Source organism: Anoplopoma fimbria, chromosome 3 (assembly GCF_027596085.1).
Source record: "Anoplopoma fimbria isolate UVic2021 breed Golden Eagle Sablefish chromosome 3, Afim_UVic_2022, whole genome shotgun sequence".
Taxonomy (NCBI): domain Eukaryota; kingdom Metazoa; phylum Chordata; class Actinopteri; order Perciformes; family Anoplopomatidae; genus Anoplopoma; species Anoplopoma fimbria.
This window is the reverse complement of record NC_072451.1, coordinates 22,931,944-22,951,311: the sequence shown is the minus strand read 5'-3', so window position 1 is coordinate 22,951,311 and position 19,368 is coordinate 22,931,944. Positions and strand designations below refer to the sequence as shown.

At 40.9% G+C, this 19,368-nt stretch overlaps 3 protein-coding genes across 3 annotated transcripts; 2 read left to right on the top strand and 1 right to left on the bottom strand.

The window, feature by feature from the left end:
* The first annotated feature begins 1,270 nt into the window (after window positions 1–1,270).
* pif1 (PIF1 5'-to-3' DNA helicase homolog (S. cerevisiae)) lies at window positions 1,271–8,339 on the top strand. The gene is made up of 13 exons (XM_054596315.1): window positions 1,271–1,387; window positions 1,716–2,276; window positions 2,434–2,557; window positions 2,834–2,959; window positions 3,683–3,836; window positions 4,342–4,456; window positions 4,881–4,987; window positions 5,218–5,357; window positions 5,745–5,851; window positions 5,973–6,060; window positions 6,343–6,488; window positions 7,623–7,814; window positions 8,012–8,339. Exons 2-13 carry the CDS (start codon window positions 1,728–1,730, stop codon window positions 8,060–8,062), a joined length of 1,899 nt encoding a protein of 632 aa, XP_054452290.1. The 5' UTR covers window positions 1,271–1,387; window positions 1,716–1,727; the 3' UTR covers window positions 8,063–8,339.
* A 421-nt stretch (window positions 8,340–8,760) lies between these two features.
* LOC129088983 (cytochrome b-c1 complex subunit 6, mitochondrial-like) lies at window positions 8,761–11,034 on the bottom strand. Its single transcript, XM_054596282.1, has 4 exons — window positions 10,892–11,034; window positions 10,357–10,428; window positions 9,340–9,501; window positions 8,761–9,147 (listed from the first exon to the last, which is right to left on the bottom strand). Exons 1-4 carry the CDS (start codon window positions 10,937–10,939, stop codon window positions 9,115–9,117), a joined length of 315 nt encoding a protein of 104 aa, XP_054452257.1. The 5' UTR covers window positions 10,940–11,034; the 3' UTR covers window positions 8,761–9,114.
* Window positions 11,035–11,213: 179 nt separating this feature from the next.
* Window positions 11,214–15,762, top strand: nsun4 (NOP2/Sun RNA methyltransferase 4). Its single transcript, XM_054596161.1, has 8 exons — window positions 11,214–11,306; window positions 11,816–12,035; window positions 12,578–12,743; window positions 12,984–13,138; window positions 13,232–13,392; window positions 13,472–13,596; window positions 13,734–13,866; window positions 14,037–15,762. Exons 1-8 carry the CDS (start codon window positions 11,214–11,216, stop codon window positions 14,178–14,180), a joined length of 1,197 nt encoding a protein of 398 aa, XP_054452136.1. The 3' UTR covers window positions 14,181–15,762.
* Window positions 15,763–19,368: the final 3,606 nt, after the last annotated feature.

Sequence of the window (19,368 nt, the reverse complement as noted above, 5' to 3'; positions counted from 1 at the left end):
ACAAACAAATTCCAATTTTTTTAGTTGATATAGAAGAACATGGACTGAATCTCAATGGCTGCTTGAGGTGACTGACTAAGGAGTTGTAGTCTAATTAGCAAATGACTAGAATAGAAAACTGTGGAATATTAAGCTTGACAGCTTGTGCTTTGTACTTATACACACCATTTTCAGTGCAAGAAGCTCGTCTGCATGTCACCCACTGAAACATTTAAATACCAAAGCAGTGGCAATATTTTAAAGCGTATAAAGGTTAGAGGAAGGTTTTGATCATATTTGCTTTATAAAGTGCCCCATTATTTTTTCTTCCTCATCACTTTTGGTTTCCAGAGACATCTACTAGATCCCAGCTGATGGTTAGTGTACGTGTGTGAGACTCTAATTTCCCCATACCGAGGCTCTGTCTGTTGATCAGTCCTCAGACCTCATTCTGGGAACCCGCTTATTGATATTTGATTGCTTGTTGCCCATCATAACCTACATAATTAATAATCAGGATAACAATTGAATGGAAAAGTCAAAGCTGCAGACCTTAAACGGAAGACTTAACAGAAAATAAACATTCCCCATTTGTAAGATTTACAGTGAAAAAATAGCCTTGTAATGCTGAACTGAATATTTAATCATAAATTATTGAATCCAGAGTTTGTCTGGAGTAAGAAAATAAATATAAAGGAAGAGTCTGTCAGTTCCTTCTCTTTATGTTCAGCATTTTTGAGGATTTAATGTGCCTGTACCACTAATTCTAAATTATTGATGATCCAGGAGCTTGTTTCTCTTGCAAAATACATTATACTGAAACGCCTAATGGTCAGCACCCCTTCTCTCTTTCACCTCCCTCCCTCAGCCATCCTTTCATTCTCTCCGCCAGCAGATTATCACTGTGACCTTTCAGAGAGAGCAGTCAATTAAAAAAAATATTAACACTCATCATGTGTTTCATCTACAGCATGTCGACCAGTTGAAATTACAAGAGGCCTATTGAGTTTCAAAGTGTTGGTGAAAATACACATTTAAAAGGACCTACAATAGTTCTGACAATAGAGAAAACAAAAGAGTATTTGTTGTTGAATTCATTTGGGGATTAGCGCCGTTATTGTGAAGAGGTTTTCTATTTCCACATAGCCATGTGTATTTCACACACATATGACGTAGCCAGTCATAACACCAGCGATTGGTCGGTGCCGCCAAGGGGACCGCCCCTCCGTTCTTTCATTGGGTACATTTTTAAACCCCCTCCACCTGATTGGTCCGGAGCGCCGCTCAGCTATTGGCTGAATTCACGCATCCACAATTTGAAAATCGTTGTTCATGCTGACAGAGTGATAGCTGCCCGGAGAAAAGGAAGAGAGACAAAGACCAATACTTTATCTGTTTAAAAAAGAAGGTAAGAGCTTAATGAAAGTTTTACAGTTACTATATTTAATGTTTGCTCACGCAGTTATGTTTAATTGTTTCATTACGATCTGGCAGCGTCAGATGTTTGCGGTGATTAAATGAAGCACAGCTGCGTTCAGTCAACCATTGTGTTTACGGTTTCATACATTACATTACATTACATTACAGTCTGCAGTTCAAAGGACTTACAGGAAGTGTATTCAACATAGAAACAACACATTGTGCATCTCCTTTCTTAAACAAGTTTAAACGGTTTCATTACATGAAAACAATTGTTTAGATCTTCATCTGAAACCTCGATGTCTTGTGTTTGGCAGAAAGTTGCTGCTATGTTAGACCAGGAGGACGGGGCCCAGCTGCAGTGCTGTGTGGCGGTGGAGCAGCTCAACTCCTCCGGTCAGGCCACCCGGAGGCAGGTCATCCGAAAAGCCTCTGTTATTCTGGGCCGGAATGAGTTCCAGGACATTATCCTGCGGGTCCACGACGGAAAAGTCCCGCAGAATTACCATCTCAAAGAATTCAAGCTCTTTACAAAATTTGCAAGGGAAGGAAAGTGCACTGTTAAATTGCTCCCTGAAAACATCCAGGTGCTCATCTCCAACTGCCCCCCTGACCGGCTGAACCTCTTCCTCAAAACCCTGAGCATCAAACACCAGGCCCGGCTGAGCAGCAAGCCCATGACCGACCGAGAGAAGCTCAAAGCCGGTCTGCCCCGCAGCTTCGAGGCCATCAGCCCCCTGCAGCCAAAGGATATCCAGAAGGTCAATGAGCTGAGGAGTAAAGCAGCACCCCAAGGGCTGACAGACCGCACCAATAAGACTGTAGCAGGAACTGGACAGCAGGTCAAAAGGTCGAGAAGTGACACTAACTTCAGCCCAGTGAGTGGAACACACACACGCACAAAACAACTTTTTTCCCCCCTCATCAAAGTGTTTTAATCTGCAGCAGAATACTGCACCAACATGTTCTCTCCTGCATCCATTACTCAGTCTCTATCTTTAGTATCTAATCAGTTGAATGTGTTGATTGTTTCAGGTGAAAGCCAACCCGAGCAAAAAGCCCATCCTGTCTCTGCCATCACGTAAGCTGAATAAAGAACAGGCTGCTGTCCTCTCTGCTGTGCTGAGTGGCAAGAACATATTTTTCACTGGAAGTGCAGGTAAGTGTCTGACAATAAATGACATTTTCACCAAAAGCTGGTGATGAATAGATCTAAAAAATAAATTAAAAAAAAGATACGCTTGATAATACACTCTACAGGACTGAATTATGTTGTGTAACATTGATGCTGCTAGTAAGTAAGTACGTTGTAAACAGTCTCATTATCATTTCCGCAAAAATAATCTCCTTTTATGACACATACATGGTGTTTTTCCTCTGGCGATAAACAAGTGAAATCGTCAGTTTTTAACTCTTTTGAATGTGTGTTTTTCAGGTACAGGAAAGTCGTTTTTACTGAAGAGAATTATGGGATCTCTTCCTCCAAAGAGCACATTTGCCACAGCCAGCACAGGAGTGGCTGCATGTCACATTGGAGGAACGACGTTACACAACTTTGCTGGTGAGTCGTCGTGTCTCTGAGGAGATGAAATTAACTTTATGAAAGACAATATGAGAGGGATGCACAGGTAATTTATCCTGCCAACAACAATTTACTGTAAACAATATTGCATGTTATTCAAACAATTAGTGAATTTGCAGGTTTCAACACAGGCCTATCCTGAAATTAGGCCTTTACTTGTAATGGGCATGAAGCACAAGGCTGAATCCTCATCAGTATAGTGGCAACTACGTTCTTTTCATCATTGATTAATCTGCTGATTACTTTCTTGATTAATCATTTAGTAATCATGAACAAAAGCCAAACGCCGTTCCTCAGAGCTCAATGAAGCATCTTTTAAATAGCTAGTTTTATCCAAACAACAGTATGAAAAATCCAAAGAGGAACACTGAAAAGCAGCAAATCCTCACAACTGAGAAACTGGAACCAGTAAATGTTTCCTTAAAACTTAAAAGTGAACTTAACATCTTTTGTTTTTGCCTTTCTTAAAGCTGAGCAGCAGCCTTTTGACTCTGTTACAATGTCTGATGTCGTATTTCTGATTATGAATGTTTAATATTATCGAGGAGGCGGTGTCAGGTGTCCCGCCGCATTGATGAATGTCTTTTTAATTAAATCTCAATATACAGTAGAGGGTGTGATTTGAGTATTTACAGGTGTTATTGATTTGATTCCCTTCTGACCATCTGTCTTTCCACTCTTCTGAACCCGTGCCCTCTCCAGGTATTGGCTCCGGCTCTGCCCCACTGGAGCAGTGTATCGAGCTGGCACAGAGGCCCGGGGTGCTGCAGCACTGGACCAGCTGTCGACACCTCATCATCGATGAGGTCTCCATGGTGGAGGCCCAGTTCTTTGATAAGCTCGAGTCAGTGGCAAGGTGAGACGACGGTCTAAGAAATCACCTTATGATGCCACAGACTCATTTATACTTTTACAAATTAAACATTCTTTTGAATGTTAAAGTAAGGTTTGAGTTTTGAACTTTTGTATTGCAAAGTGCTATATGTCTGTAAAAAAACATCCACCCATGATGTTTGCAGTGATGAAAATGTTAAATGCAATTTCCAAACACACTTTGGGGACACATACAATTTTACAAACTCCTTTCAGAGACTCAAATCTCCTCTTCAATATCCGTTCACATTATGGTGTTTCTTTTCCTGTTTACTGACGTTTCTTACTACGTTTATGTACCGTTTGACTTTCAGCATGGCAAATTTGATTATTGGTACAATTCATGTTTCCAGTTAAAAAAGAGGGTTTATTGGGTTTTATAGAAGCTAAGCAGCTCTCTGATTCTGAGCTATGATAAACAGTGATATTAAAGTTATATAACTATATTCATCTTCAGTGACCGGCATCTTCTCGCTGCACTCTTGTAGGTCGGTGAGGAGGTCCACTGAGCCGTTTGGAGGCATCCAGCTGATTGTATGTGGCGACTTCCTCCAGCTTCCTCCCGTTTCTAAGGGAAAGGAAAAGGCCAGCTTCTGCTTCCAGGTCAGACCCTCGTGGATCAAAGAACTTCCCTACTTCTGTTTTTCATTGATTCAGTAACGCTGTGGTCAGTAAGCTGAACAGATGGGATAAATGCAGGGGTCAAACTCCTGTATTTATACATGCAACAATACCCGAACATTTTAACCTCTCTATAATCTATTGTGATTCATTACTACAACTAAGCAGAAGATCCTGCTACACATTTTTTTTTCTCTAAATTTCTAGATGGAAGTTAAAAAACGGGTAATAAAAAGCTGCATTGGGGCTGTGAATGTGTTCCTAATGTTCTGTTTACATCAGTGTATATGCTGAGAGTCAGTTCTGTTCAAGGTCAATAGCATTTGTTCTTTATTATTATTATTATTATTATTATTATTATTATTATAAGCATTGTTATTATCTAATAACTTTTCTGCTCATCCAGGCCAGGAGTTGGCGTAAGGTCATCCGGATCAACATGGAGCTAATGGAAGTGCGGAGGCAAACTGACCAGTCCTTCATCTCCCTCCTGCAGGCAGTGAGGGTGGGCAGGTGAAGTAATGGGCACTGTCCATTTTTTTCCAAAAGCAATTTCATTGCCGAAATGTGTTTTTCACAGCTAATGTGATTCTAGTGCATTATTATAAAATGTGCAGTGTAATGTGTTTATGTGCATTACATAAATGCATTTAGATCATTTACAGATCTTTCAGGCATAGCTGGTCTTTTTATTCTACAGAACATTTTCTAAAGTAAAAGTTGTCTTAATTAACACCATTCAGGGTGACGGAGGAAGTCACTGCTAAGCTGATAGAGAGTGCCTACCATCACATTGAGAGGGACGGCATTCTAGCGACCAGGCTGTGCACACACAAGGACGATGTGGAGCTCACAAACGAGAACAAACTCCAGCAGCTGCCAGGTCTGACGTGTTCCGTTTGATTAGATTTTCTTTTTCCGCTTGAACACGTGTGACTTCTAAGTAAAACCAGGCCTTGTTAAAAACAACTTCATCAAGTTATTTTCAGTCTCAGCCAGACACCAGTTATTTTCTGATGTATCCTTTTCCTATAAACTTTTTTTATTTTATTAGCAATAGCTGCATCAGGAAACTGGAAGTAGTTTGTTTGACCCACTGTGGCAGCAGTTTAAAAGTTCTTGCTTTCATCAACAAAATAAAATTGGGGGAGTAATTGGACCAACATTTTCCTTGTTTGATTTCATATCTTTAGGTTCTTTACATAACTGTTTACATTTATTATTAGAAAATATTAATTGCCTATGTATTGAATCTTACCTTGTCCCTCAGGTTCAGCTCGTGTGTTTGAGGCACTGGACAGCGACCCAACTCTGGTGAAGACGATAGACGCTCACAGCCCCGTCAGCAGACTGATCCAACTCAAAGTTGGAGCTCAGGTGAGCCTGTGTGTGCAGATGCAATATTTCACTTTTCTTATGTTCTCTGAGAATACTGTGCTCATTTTGAGCGAAGACACTCTTTGAAATGTAACTTTTTATTTCTTTTATTTTTTTTAAGGTCATGCTTACTAAGAACCTGGATGTTGCTCGTGGTCTGGTGAACGGAGCCCGAGGGGTTGTGGTGGCTTTTGAGTCTGGAAAACATGGTAAGTATTTGATTTATTGTTATCTTGTAACCTATTGCATAAATATGTTCTTGCAAAATCCAGATTTTATTCATGTTATATATTTAGTTGTAATAACCTATACGCTTAGTGGCAAGAGAATTGCATAGGATTACTTTCAGGAATAGTCACTGGAGGATATTTTTAAAAGGAGGATCTTTCATGTTGTATCAGCAGATCAGGCAGAAACAAAATGGCAGATTAAGTCTTCTCAGTAATAAAAGTGGTGGTAGATTCTCATGTACCAATGCTCTGTTTCCTCAGGACTCCCACGGGTGCGTTTCCTGTGTGGTGCCACAGAGGTTCTGAAGCCTGAGCGCTGGGTGTTTAAGTCCAGCGGTGGGATCCACCTGATTCGACAGCAGCTGCCACTCAAACTGGCCTGGGCCATTTCCATCCACAAGAGCCAGGTGAGCACAGGTCCAGTCACAGCCACATGGGGATTTGGCTAAAACCCTTACAAAAATACTGAGACAGACACTCGCCAAACCAATACGATGACATCACTGTCTTTGTGGAAGACTCGTTTCAGTGTTGCCATGGGACACCTGTGCTTTGTGTGCATTTCTCTTGAATGCATGACTCACTTCCCCAATGGTTATTAGAATTCAATAAGCCTGAAACTAAATTGTTATTCTTTTGTATTGCATTTGCAGTCACTTATAGATTGCTATAAAAGGCTTGCGATTTGATTGCCATTTCTGAGACGGCCTTTTAAAGTCAATCATTGACACATTATCGCTTGTCAATAAACGTTAATTGAAGGCTGAGGGAAGAAGATGCCAATGTCAGACTCTGGTCTGTGGAAATCTCAATTGGATTTCATTCTGACACCATCACAGAAGTGGGAACATAAAACTTACAACCACAAATTGACAATGGGCCTCCATCCGGTCTGAGACTTCACTTGTCCAAGTCGCTTTGGATAAAAGCGTCTGCTAAATGACTGTAATGTAACATATGTCCACGTCTATGGGATGGATTGGCACAAAATTCTGAGCTGAAATTATTGGTTCCCAGATGTACAGACCAGGCACAATAATGCTATTTGATGTGGGAAATTGTTAAAAGCCTGGTCAGACGCTCTGCACACCAACCCAGTATTGATGCTTCCGACAAAATGGGCTGTAAGTATGTAATCACAATCACTCAGCTGCCTCTCCATCAGCTCCCATAGCCAACTGACCTCAGATTCTGATATTGGTTAGAGAGGAAATGGGTCCCTCTAGGTAATGGAGTTCATTGTTCATGACCAATGTGTGATCTACAGCAGGAGAGCTCAAGCATGGGGAAATAAGGAAATCCCACGCATGCAGCCCTTCAGAGGAAATGAGTGGGGGGGGAAAAATAGAGATACAATAACTGTGAATAACAGGGTGGAGAGATAATGCACATGTCACTTTGAATGTCGGTTTTGGACACATTTCATGTGAAATTCTTCAATCAATGCTTTATTTTAAACAATCCAAATGACAATACATTCTCAGTTGTACAATTGCTTTTCTGACCTGCTGTGCCTGTTTTTGTTTTTTCATTTGTTTTAGGGAATGACACTCGACTGTGTGGAAATCTCTCTGGCACGTGTGTTTGAGAGCGGCCAGGCCTACGTGGCCTTGTCTCGGGCTCGGAGCCTGGAGGGTCTGCGGGTGATGGACTTTGACCCCCGTGTGGTCAGGGCAGATCCAGATGTTCTTGTTTTCTACAAGAAACTGAGGAAAGAGAGGCTGCTCATGCAGGTGAGTGCTGAGGCTTTTCCTCATCCCATTGTCATAACCGATGAACAATGTTGAGAGCAGAGAATACAATTACTTTAGGATCACAATAATGACACATAAAAACACAATCGAGACATAACAGCAGAGGTGCAGCAGTTCCTCTTTTCAAGATGCATTTCCCCACACACTTTTAATAATGTGACTTGTCTCCTCTTCAGGCCTCAATGGATGATTTTCTTGGCAACAGAAATAAAGAAAACTCTTGGTGAGAAGGTGAATGAATCTACATCTGCTGCGACACTATGCACTGTGTGCATGAATTATCTACATGTTATCATCTCGTTGTATTCCTATTGGTACAATTTAGTTTTTTAAATGAAGGCAACCTCAGACATCTACAGTCATGGTTTGTTTTTGCAGCACTTTAAGTCACACTGCCACCTACTGGTCATTTGATTTTTTTTAAGAGATTATTTTTATGCCTTTTATTTTTAATTTATTATCATGATTGTTGGTATGTATTCCAATAAAGTTTTACTCAATTTATATCTCTATAATGATCATTATTTTGTTATAGAGCCTTCTGAGTCATTACTGACCACTACACACCAATCCAACAGATGACTTTTGTTGTTCTGATAGCATATTATTTAAGACTGCATGATGACACAGTATTTATCATCTCTCCTTATCCTTGTACAGAGACTATTTTTAAACAGGATGCTATAGCGAACATTTTTTTTTTTTTTTTTTGGAAAGTCTTAAACTCTTGGTAAACAGTTTAAAGACTTCTGAAAGAATTCATGCTATATTTTGTCCAATATTCCCCAACTGTGTGCCCAAATCTGACACATTCTCTCGTATCAAACCCACAACCAAAGACATCCTCTAGGGCATAATAAATTGTCTACATCACTTCCACTTATTTCCCAGACTAATCAAGTGTTACAATGATGCAACTCAGACATGCTGGATACCAAAGAAAATGTTTATTTTTCAGTCGGAGCAATGAATTCTTGGCCACACCTGAGTAGAGATATGCACTGCCAGAGCAGCATGTTTGCTTTTGCATATGAACTGACCAGAGAGAATTATTTGAACCCTTTCCTCGCTCAACCTCGATGCCCTCATTACACACTGCTTCTGACCTCATCTACACAAGTATATACTGTATACAGAAAGGATGGTGTGTATTTAGTCCAGGAACCCAAGATGCCTCTTTTACAGTATTACACAGGAGAACAACAGAGCAATCTTGATTATTTTACAATTATAGCAGTTAAATAGATTTTCCAGCTACAAGTGGAGCTGGCCGGGGAGGTCATTTCACGTTATGGAACAGCTTGTGCGCCACCTATTAAAAAGGGAAAGGAGAACAGAATCAGCCTCTTCATTGGAAGAAAAACACAAAACTGAGCTTTTTCAAAAATCAGGTCACATAGTTTGGTTTCTCGTATGCCATTTGGGCACTGAAGGGAAAAGAGGGGCACATAATATTTTTACTCTTCTTCCACCCTCTGTTTGTGCCGCTCACACACACACTTACACAATGGTCCCGTGCATGCAGGAAGTCAAAAAGTTCTTCTGTGCATTCTTCAGCAGTGCTGGATTTGGAGCCAACTCTGGCTTCACAGGCCTCCAGACGCTCCCTGTAGTGCACACAGTGGTCAGTCTGCTCACACTTGGCTCGTATTGTTTCTAGAGGATCCTGAGAAAAATAAATGTGGTATATTATGTAAAATGAAGTCAAAATGTACTGAGACAAATAGTACAAGTAATGCAAAACGGTCTACTTCAGAATGTGTGATATTATTGGATTGATGCATTAATGTCTACATTACTTTAATGATGGGGCTTATTTAATTACTTTAAATACTGTTGGGAGGCTTGTGAACTTCCCAGAGGGGTCAATAAAGTTTCTTATCTTGCCTATAATATATCACAACTTATTCGTTGATTGTACTGTAATACTATTAATCTGAACCTGCAAAGTAACTAAAGCAAACCAAATAAATGTAGTGGAGTAAAAAGTAAAATATTTGTCACTGAATTTTAGTGGCGTAGAAGTATATAGTAGTAGAAAATTTAGATACTGCAGTACAGATACCTCAACTTTCTACTAACTTTCCACAGCTGAAAAAAAACCCAACTACAGGGATGTAATGATGGCCAAAAGACAGATTCTGTACTTTCACATTGAAGTTTACAAACCTATATCACGTAACTTGAGTGTGGCCTCATGTAGTCTCTGCCAACAGTGTTGGCCTAACATATCCCGTAACCACAAGGTTGGTGGTTCAAGCCCCTCTACCGGCAACATGCCGAGTGTCCTTGGCGAGACACCTAACCCCAAGTTGCTCCCGGGCGCTCAGCCCACTGCTCCTCCGGGATGGTTAAATGTAATTTCCCCATTGTGGGACTAATAAAGGATTGATTATTATTATTATTATTATTATTATTTTTATATTTGCCCATTGCCGTCTGAGAAAACTTGGCTAGGTGAGTTTTTCTTGGGTTAAACTCTGAAAGAAATATTCATCAGATTTATCAAGAACAAACTTACCACCATGTCTTCCTCCTCTTCTTCCTCCTCCTCTTCCTCCACCTGTTCTTCCTCAGCTGGTGCATCTTCCTCCTGGTCAAGGACAGAAATTTCATGAGCATTTAGTTAGTTTGGTCTGAAAAATTATAATTAAAAAAAAAAAGTTACATGGGCTGTAATCAACTTGACATCTACTCAAAAATAATAACAACTAAAACTCAAACGACAAACATCAATTTCAGATTTGATCAATAATTCTGAGAGATGAACATCCAAATAACCAATAGGCAATGCCTCTGGTGCAGCCAGAGAGGTACCATGGTCCAATCACAGTGAAGCCGACGAAATATCTGAAAACTATAACTCATGCACAGTTTGTATTACAATTAAAGCTCCATCTAAGTTTGTCACTACCATTCATAACTACACTACACGACAGAAGAGCCGACACTGAACCAGAGTCGGTCTACTGGGCTGAGTTGTGTAACATAACATGTCTAAACAACCACATACAAAACGCGACTAAAAATACAGATGTATCTCTTGTTTTCAGTACCTCGTCGTCGGGGTCGCCGTACGTGAGCATCTTCATCTCAAAAACCATGATTACGGCTCTGAAATTCTCTAAAAATGCCGACAGAGGACAGAGGCAGCTCGGCAGTCACACCGCTGTTCGTTGAGGACGTGAGGTCGTCCAGACGGAAGGATCACCGGATGTCTCCTTTGAACGCCTCCTATTGGTTCACCGTGGTGACAGAAGTTGCTCTGGTCCAATCACTGACTCAGGTTTTGCGTCCACCCAGTAATCAGTAACGCCGGCGGAACCTTTCTTTTGTCGGTCGGAGCGACGACGGACCGAAAAGCTGTTGCACCGCAAGATGGCGCTGCTCTTGGACTCCAGGCTCTTACTGAGAAAAGTTAAAGATTTAAGGTGTTTAACGCCAAGACGAAACCGAGTGAAGGAAAAATGGGTATGTTATTAATGCACAGATAGACAAATCAGTTGATTAAGTTGGTTATCTTTAAAACGATCTGTAAAGTATCATTTTTTTTTCTGTTGGGGCTGTCCAGAATATCTAACTTTAGCCACATAGCAACACACAATGCGTATTTAAAAGAAAGTATTACATCTGGTGTTTAACTATGAGTATCTATTACTAGGGAATTTACTCAATGAGAGCTGGAAAAAAAGTTAGACTTGTGAAACTAAAGAGTAACACAATTTTCTGTAATGGCTTTTTTAGTTAAATGTAATCAATGACACAGTACACACATGAAATCGTCATAAGACATAAATGAATTAACTTAATGGTGAGTCTGTTGTTATCTCATACAGTGTAATGAAATGTACATCCTTTTATTAGATTCTTTTATTAAGTATATATAATTGTACACTAGCATTGCAGTTACCCATGGCCGTGCTAGGTAAAATCTTGCCCCCCATTGTAGATGTTTAACTTGACTCTCTGCTTTCGGACAGGCTGTCACGCGTACCAAGCACCCTCCCACCGGTCTGACTCTGCAGCACTTTGACAGCACCTACAGCGTCCAGCTGGGGCAGCTGTGGCCATCAGTCCGATCCGCCTTGCTGTCGGAGAGGAAATATGGAGCCCTGATCAATAATTTCTCCTATGATGCTGTTCTGGCAGACCTTGAAGCCCAGGGATGCAGAGACTTCCTCAGTGACACAGATACAGAAAGTAGGTGTGCATTCTCCAAGGCTCAATCTACTTACTAATGCCATACCCAGCATGACATTCAGAACTTTTAAAAAAGTGTCTAGGGGTCATGGTTTTTGTGTGGTTTTCAGTGGTCCAATGGCAACCTCTTTATTTGCATGTAATTGCAATTTTGTGCATATTAATTTTTATAAAAAAAAAAGAAGTAATTTTCTCATGTTTTGCCCTGAGAAAAAAAAGTAATGGGCCGGTAGTGCTAAATGATATATTTTGCTTTTAACTTGTATGTTGCATCTTGATAATCAGGGTGTTGGGAAGTATTGAACAATTTGAAATAAATATTCATTAACTATTATTATGATTCAAACCATAAAATAGTTTTTGTGTTTGAACTTTAGTTTTTTTATTTCATGTGATGTGTAATTTTTCAAAAAGTGGCAAAAAGCCACTTGAAAGTCCTTCTTCTCTGAAAGCCTCATTATTAAAACATTTTTTTTCATTTAATTGAAAAGCCCCAAATCTCTCTCATATGATCAATTCTACATTACTCATTGTTTCTGCAGCTCGGCCATGCTTGGAGCAAGAATCTGAGGTTGCTGCCGATGAGGATGTTTCCATATCTAAGAAATCTGAGATTGATGGTCAGCAGCTATCTCCCCTACACCTTAGTCCTCACATCAAGTGCTTAGTGTTTCCAAGAGGTGATCTCACAAGATTCAAGCCTGCTAGGTGAGTTTATCCGTTACTTATAGGACAAAATTTAAAATTGATTCAAAAAAGAATATCTTCATCCGTGCCATGTTGTTAAAAGTATTTTACAGGTCTGGTAGTTTGTAACATGATAATCACATATTTATGTGTTTATATATTTTTAATTTCAAATTGTTTTAGCAAGTCAAAGTGGTTGAAAATGTAGAGAACCATGTTCTTTAAAGTGTATTCTAATTCCTTGTTCTTCTACCTCTAAAGACCAGACATGTGTGGGTTGTTGGGTTACTACCTGATGGACGCAGCGTCTCTGCTGCCTTGTCTCGCTTTGGATGTCCAAGAAGGTCACAATGTCCTTGACCTCTGTGCTGCTCCAGGAGGAAAGACCCTGGCTTTACTTCAGACCCAGTCTATAGGTATGATGGCTGCTCTCATCTTTTTGTTTCGCTCACTTATTGCTGTTGTTCTGTCTCCCAGTTGTAGTTAACCCTCCATCCTCTGCTTTAAAGCTTTTTTGTGCGTAAATGACACATCAGTGTCTCGGACGTTGCGACTGAGAAAAGTCCTCAACAGCTACGTTCCCAAGCCGCTTTTAACTGACGAGAAACTCCGCATCACCTCCTTTGATGGCACCAAGTGGGGGGATATCGAAAGGAACACTTTTGACAGAGTAAGCCAGTGTCATGTAATCATACTGCCATTGCCTGAAAAAATGATGTATTTATCCAATTACCACCACTTGTCTTCAGGTCCTTGTCGACGTCCCCTGCACCACAGACAGACATTCACTAATGGAGGACGACAACAATATATTCAGTAAGAGCAGGACCGGTGAGAGACGAAGGCTCCCGCAGCTACAGCTTGAGCTACTGATGTAAGTTTTGGTGAAAATATAAGGATAGTATGGTTATTTTTTATGTGGTTATGTTTTGTCACATCAATATATAGAAAAGCTGGAAGTTAACATGATTATTTTATATGAAATGAACAACCCATTTCTCCATCCTGCAGGGCGGGAATTGAAGCGGCTTGTCCAAATGGGGAGATCGTTTACTCCACCTGCACACTTTCTCAAACCCAAAACCAGAGTGTGGTAGAACAGGCAATCTTCTTGGCTCAGGAGAACCACGGCATCCACCTTCAGGTCAGTCGCACACACACTCACCGATAGTGGAAGATAAACTCATCATTAAGTCTTTGACCTCTCGAATATCAGGAATTCCTGATTATCACCACAGGAACCCAATCACAACCAATAATTTACCTGTCTTTTTTCCTTTTCTCCCCATTTGTCCTGATCACATCTACATTCAGGTTGTTGATCTGCGACCCCTCACACACATGTTTAGGAAAACCTTTCACTTTGCTCCCGACCTTCACCTGGGTGAGATGGTCATCCCACACTTAGCCGCTAACTTTGGCCCCATCTACATGTGCAAGCTGAGGAGGCTCACATAGAGCGGCGACAGCTTTGCCGAAAAGCTTGTGGACATTTGAATAACCGTGTTACGGCTTTATGGACTAATGAGTGGATCCTCTTGACTCGTCTTTCTGGATAAACTGAAGCTGTTGGAGCACCGTTGAAGGAGAACTTTTCATCATGGTAGTGGACTGTTGAAACAACTGACTACAGTTGGTTAAATGTGACAAACAAATAATCCAGTTGAAGGACCTTGACATTATTATTATGTACAGCATTGAACTGCAGTTTTTTTTCTTAAGACTTTGGTACTCAAACAACACAAATGCCAATTTAGGGCATTCCTGGTTTTTAGAGTCAGTTAAAACTCTGATTTGACAACAATATTTGGACAGAACCAGCTTTGCAATGTGTCTCTGTAATTGTAATTTTACTTTTTTACCTCTAGGTGGCAACAGTAGCTCAAGATTAAAAGTATCCTGTGCCCACTAGAGGACACATAAGGATATGTCTGTGAAGGTTATATGTTGACAGGAGATCCAGAATGCATATCCTTAGAGTTCACATCACCGAAACACAAATTTCCATCAGAATTACCTGCTCTCTTTAACCCTCAAATGAAAATGAGGTTGGGCTGTTCCATGGTTATTCATCAGGTTTGATGGCTTTGCCTAATAATGCGATATGTGGGTATATGGAAGGAGGGGATAATGAACAGGCAGGTAATGACTTTTTTGACCATTTGGTTTCTCACATCTGAATCTGTAAAACTTTCATTATTATATCTGGATTGACTCTGTTTTGCATTGACATCACTCAGAGTTGAAATGTTTCCTCTTATCACTGCCTAATGTGAGCAGAGAGGTGCCTCTTTTTCCATCACACCGCCGATGACCCTTTATGTTGTCCTGGCCAGGCAATGTAGCGTGAAAAAGGTATGTGTGTGTGTGTCTAACGAGTCCACCATCCACACCCCACCGTCATTAAGCTGCTCCAAGTGCAGGAGCCGACTCCCATCCCCGTGCAGGGATGGACGGCAGCCATGCGGCTCCCAGATGAACATTAAAGAGGCAGCAGAGAGCTAAAATGGGACATCTCGCCCTGTTTTGCCCCTCCGCTTTTTTATTCCACAGATGAGTGCAGATAATTTCCTGTGCGATTGTGAGTGATTACTGTATTACTGCGGCAAAAGGGGGATGTATCTGGGAATGCAGAGGGAATTAATGACACATAAAAACTATTTTTGTATTGACTGCTTTCGTCTCCAGGGCCTTGAATGCCTCTTCGCGCATCGTGTGATTACCTAAACGTATTGTAAATATGTGTTTCCTATGGGCTCTTACATAAATTTACATGTTTTAACACTCAGGAGACGGCAGACTGTTAGAGATGAGTTACTCTCTATTCTGCCCGTCTATAGACTCGACTGGCTGTCTGCTTTATTATTGAATTAGCCAATGAACCGCTGTGCATTTGTGTCCCTGTGTGTAAGCCTGTGTTAGGCAGACATATGCTGTGTATTAGAAAGATGAATATTATGGATTTAACTACACAACCATGCTTCTGTTGTGTTTTCAAATACAATTTAAATGTTTGTTTTTTTGATAATAAACATGCAAAACACTGTAATAGTGTTATGTATTCACCTCGTTCCACACAATCTTCTACTGAATGAATGATCCTTTACCCATTAGTAATGACCTCCATATATTAGAACTGAGCCCCTACAAAACGCTGTTAAACGACAGCTGCAGGGAATAGTTACTGAAACTTTAACCTATAAACTTAACTAATCTTTGGTTAGTCTTAATGGGCTGATTACCTGCCACAACTGAACTTAAGGATTCAGTTTTGTGTCTTCAGCACAGACAATGTAGAGGTGAATATTAAGGTGTCTTTGTTCAGTCAATATAACCTCTGTGAGGCAGTTGTAGTCTGTGTATTTAAAGCAGATGCTCCTGGTCCTGCTGTGGTGTTTTCCAGCCCAGAGGTGAAGATCAGACGTGTGTCCCGGTTAGCGGTGGGAGAGGGGATTTCACCTGTGGGGGTCTTTGTTGCGGATGCACTGAGTAGACTGAGCCCAGCAGGGCCCTGCTGCTCTCAGCCACAGGGCAGATAGAAAATGCTAGATAGTCTTTTATTTAAATTTTTTGAAATGATCATTTGTATAACATTTTAGTGAAACTATTGCAGTACATCGACAGACTGAGGAGGTGCAGGGGACATGCAGAGGTTAATGTCTTCCCTTTCCCGTCATTCTCTTTAGTTTTCTTTTTTTTTTTCTTCAGGAAATTGCCCTACACCAATAGATCTACCACCCCGACATTGAAGCTCACTAATAGATTTGCAGACTTACAGGATCTCATGCTATACTCTATAGGACATTTACATTCTGTCACGATCACTCTGGTACTTTTGTTCATAATGTGGGTGGCTGTACGATAATATATCATTTGTTAACCCTTAAGGACTTTTCTGTACTATTAATACCTAGGCAACAATCTTTTTAACATCTCAGGTAGTTTGAAGCAATTATGGACAATGTTGCAAATCAATCAGAAGGCACTATTTTTAGCAATAATATAGCTTTATATGAATATTGTAGCAAAGCAAGGGTTGTCAATGTTCTTCATAAATGGTTTGCTGTATTTGTTGATACACTCATTACATCCCGACAGCAATCAATGAGTCAAATGCTCTGGCTGTTGCTGTCATTCAGCCCGAAAGTGAGGACCGGACGACCTACTTGCTCCTCTACCTGTCAGTGTACCTGTGCGTATTTTGCCTGTGCACTCATTGCTCGTTACCGGAGTCTTCCACAAGCTGCTAGCTTGACAGCTGTGAGTACTAACAAAACTTATGTTCATTTTATACTTCATTTTGATCATTTTGGGGAAGTGGTTTTGTCAGGGTGGCCTGATGACATTTGCTGAAATACTCAATTATTCTTTCATCAACAGTTTCCAATAAATGTGTTGTATAACAATACATATTGATAGGGGGATATGATACTACCTACCCTGTGTGTGAGTGTGTGTGTTTTATTTTATAATGACAAATCTGTTCTGGGGAGTACAATCTGGTGACGCAGGGCCTGAGAAGGTGTAGTGCGTCACATATTGTAGCCTAGTCTGGCTTTTATGTAACATTTGATGATCTCACACAAAATATTGACACACTATTTGTTGCAGTCAATAGCTAAAAGTGCCATTTCATAACTCCAGACTGTCCTTTTTTAAGGGTACTTCAAACATGCTTTGAATATGAGCCATGAACTCAATATGTGATATAAGCATTCCCCTACTGACTCAGTACTCCATGAACTGGCTCAGAGCACTCCTGTTTGGCTCAGTGAAGCCCGCATTGGAAATGCAACCGTAGGTTTAGGCTGCAGCCAGATTAAGAAGAGAGAGAATGGGGGTTTTCTTCTCTCTAAGAAGATTAGCCAGGGAGGGGCGCGATGGCAGTAAGAGTGTTTAAGAAAAAAAGGACAAGAAGAAAATGGAAGATGAAGTGGAACTAAAGGAGGGTGGCCCAGGATACACAGTTTAGCCACCTGTTGTCTGCCGCTTGATATCACTCCTCTTGTTGTTGCTATCTTTGTATCCGTCTATCTCTGTGTCTTGCCTATCCATATTTAAACATATTAGGATTTAAAGTCAGAGTTTAAAAGCTAAAAAAAAAGCGCTAGGTTAGTTGCCGTTTGTCCCTCAAGCATCATGTATGAGTTTTATTTATTTGAGCATTAAGTTCTCAAGCAAGTTTTTGCTTTTTCTGCATGTAAATGTGCAGCTGTGAGCCTCATTGTATTGTGCTTCCCTCTCCCTTAAGTTGCTGCTGGTGGTTTCCAGGAGGGCTTTGATGTGTATCTGGGCAATGCACTATTAGAGGGATTTCCCTGGACCTGACAGCTTAGAGAATATGCAGCGAAATGGCAATGCCAGTGGGCTAAAAGAATGCTGGAAACAGGATTAGGATCATATTCTGGCAGACCCTGTCACCTCTTCAATGGGCCGAGGTTTCTAATGCTGGCACTTTTCATTCTCGCCATGGTTAAAACCTTTAAGAGAACCATGGAGAGGAGGGAGGAAAAAAAGCACTGATTGAATGGTACACTGTGATTTTTGTGTGGGGGGACTTGCTTGTGGGGGCTGTCTGTGTGTGTGTGTGTGTGTGTGTGTGTGTGTGTGTGTGTGTGTGTGTGTGTGTGTGTGTGTGTGTGTGTGTGTGTGTGTGTGTGTGTGTGTGTGTGTGTGTGTGTGTGTGTGTGTGTGCGTGTGCGTGTGCGTGCGCATGTGTGTGAGAGAGAAAGCGAGTCAAAGCAGGGAGATACAGCAAACTGGTGGGCCTATGTAAATCAGATGCAGACCTTTCTTGTTTCAAACAATGTAAAAACGTTCAGCAGTCTTCACTCTATTGCACAAAGAAAAAAGTTTATCTGCAATATTAAAATGTACGCTTTTATAAAATACTTTTTTGAGAAGTTAAGACAACTAAAATCTTGAAGTTGAACTGTCTGACACGACTAACGTAATGGGTTCATATCTTCATATTGCTGCCAAAATGTATCAGGCAAAATCTTTTCAGACCTCACACACTCGCACACAAATCCACACATGTCACCACTTGCTTAAAGGAAAGTAGATGGAGATACGTTTGTGCCCATAAATAGGTGGTTATGGGGGTAAAGAGGTGAATATACAGCCCTGAGTGTTAGAGATGGAAGCACCTGATCCAGCATCAAGGGCTCAACACACTTGACCCTGCAGCAGTACAATCTAGCAATCCCTGTTCAACCCCCAGGGTGTGTGTGTGTGTGTGTGTGTGTGTGTGTGTGTGTGTGTGTGTGTGTGTGTGTGTGTGTGTGTGTGTGTGTGTGTGTGTGTGTGTGTGTGTGTGTGTGTGTGTGTGTGTGTGTGTGTGTGTGTGTGTGTGTGTGTGTGTGTTGGGGGTTGGGTGTTAAGAAAAGAGAGAACATTTGGAACAAGAGTATTGTGATATTTTTTCTGCTCCAGAGCCCCATGGGAGGAAATCCTGCCGTGTACCTGAACAGATTCCTACGCCTGGATAACAAGGACATTCACTTCTGCTGCACCACCACAATCTTATCAGTCACACGACCAGGGTGCCCTTGGCTGAGGACACACAACATGTATGCGGTGTAATAAAACACAAAAAGGTTAGGGTGAGGTGTTACATCCACATTAACGCTGGTGAGATCATTAT

What these genes read in the sequence shown, in the direction of transcription:
- pif1 (XM_054596315.1), top strand. Translation starts at nt 1,728, where the DNA reads ATGTTAGACCAGGAGGACGGGGCCCAGCTGCAGTGCTGTGTGGCGGTG. An exon ending in GTGACACTAACTTCAGCCCA is followed by an intron (nt 2,277 to 2,433) that starts GTGAGTGGAACA and finishes TGATTGTTTCAG; the next exon opens with GTGAAAGCCAACCCGAGCAA. An exon ending in AAGAGAGGCTGCTCATGCAG is followed by an intron (nt 7,815 to 8,011) that starts GTGAGTGCTGAG and finishes TCTCCTCTTCAG; the next exon opens with GCCTCAATGGATGATTTTCT.
- LOC129088983 (XM_054596282.1), bottom strand. Translation starts at nt 10,939, where the DNA reads ATGGTTTTTGAGATGAAGATGCTCACGTACGGCGACCCCGACGACGAG. An exon ending in ACGGCGACCCCGACGACGAG is followed by an intron (nt 10,429 to 10,891) that starts GTACTGAAAACA and finishes GTCCTTGACCAG; the next exon opens with GAGGAAGATGCACCAGCTGA. An exon ending in AAGAGGAGGAAGACATGGTG is followed by an intron (nt 9,502 to 10,356) that starts GTAAGTTTGTTC and finishes TATTTTTCTCAG; the next exon opens with GATCCTCTAGAAACAATACG.
- nsun4 (XM_054596161.1), top strand. Translation starts at nt 11,214, where the DNA reads ATGGCGCTGCTCTTGGACTCCAGGCTCTTACTGAGAAAAGTTAAAGAT. An exon ending in ACAAGATTCAAGCCTGCTAG is followed by an intron (nt 12,744 to 12,983) that starts GTGAGTTTATCC and finishes CTACCTCTAAAG; the next exon opens with ACCAGACATGTGTGGGTTGT. An exon ending in ACCACGGCATCCACCTTCAG is followed by an intron (nt 13,867 to 14,036) that starts GTCAGTCGCACA and finishes ATCTACATTCAG; the next exon opens with GTTGTTGATCTGCGACCCCT.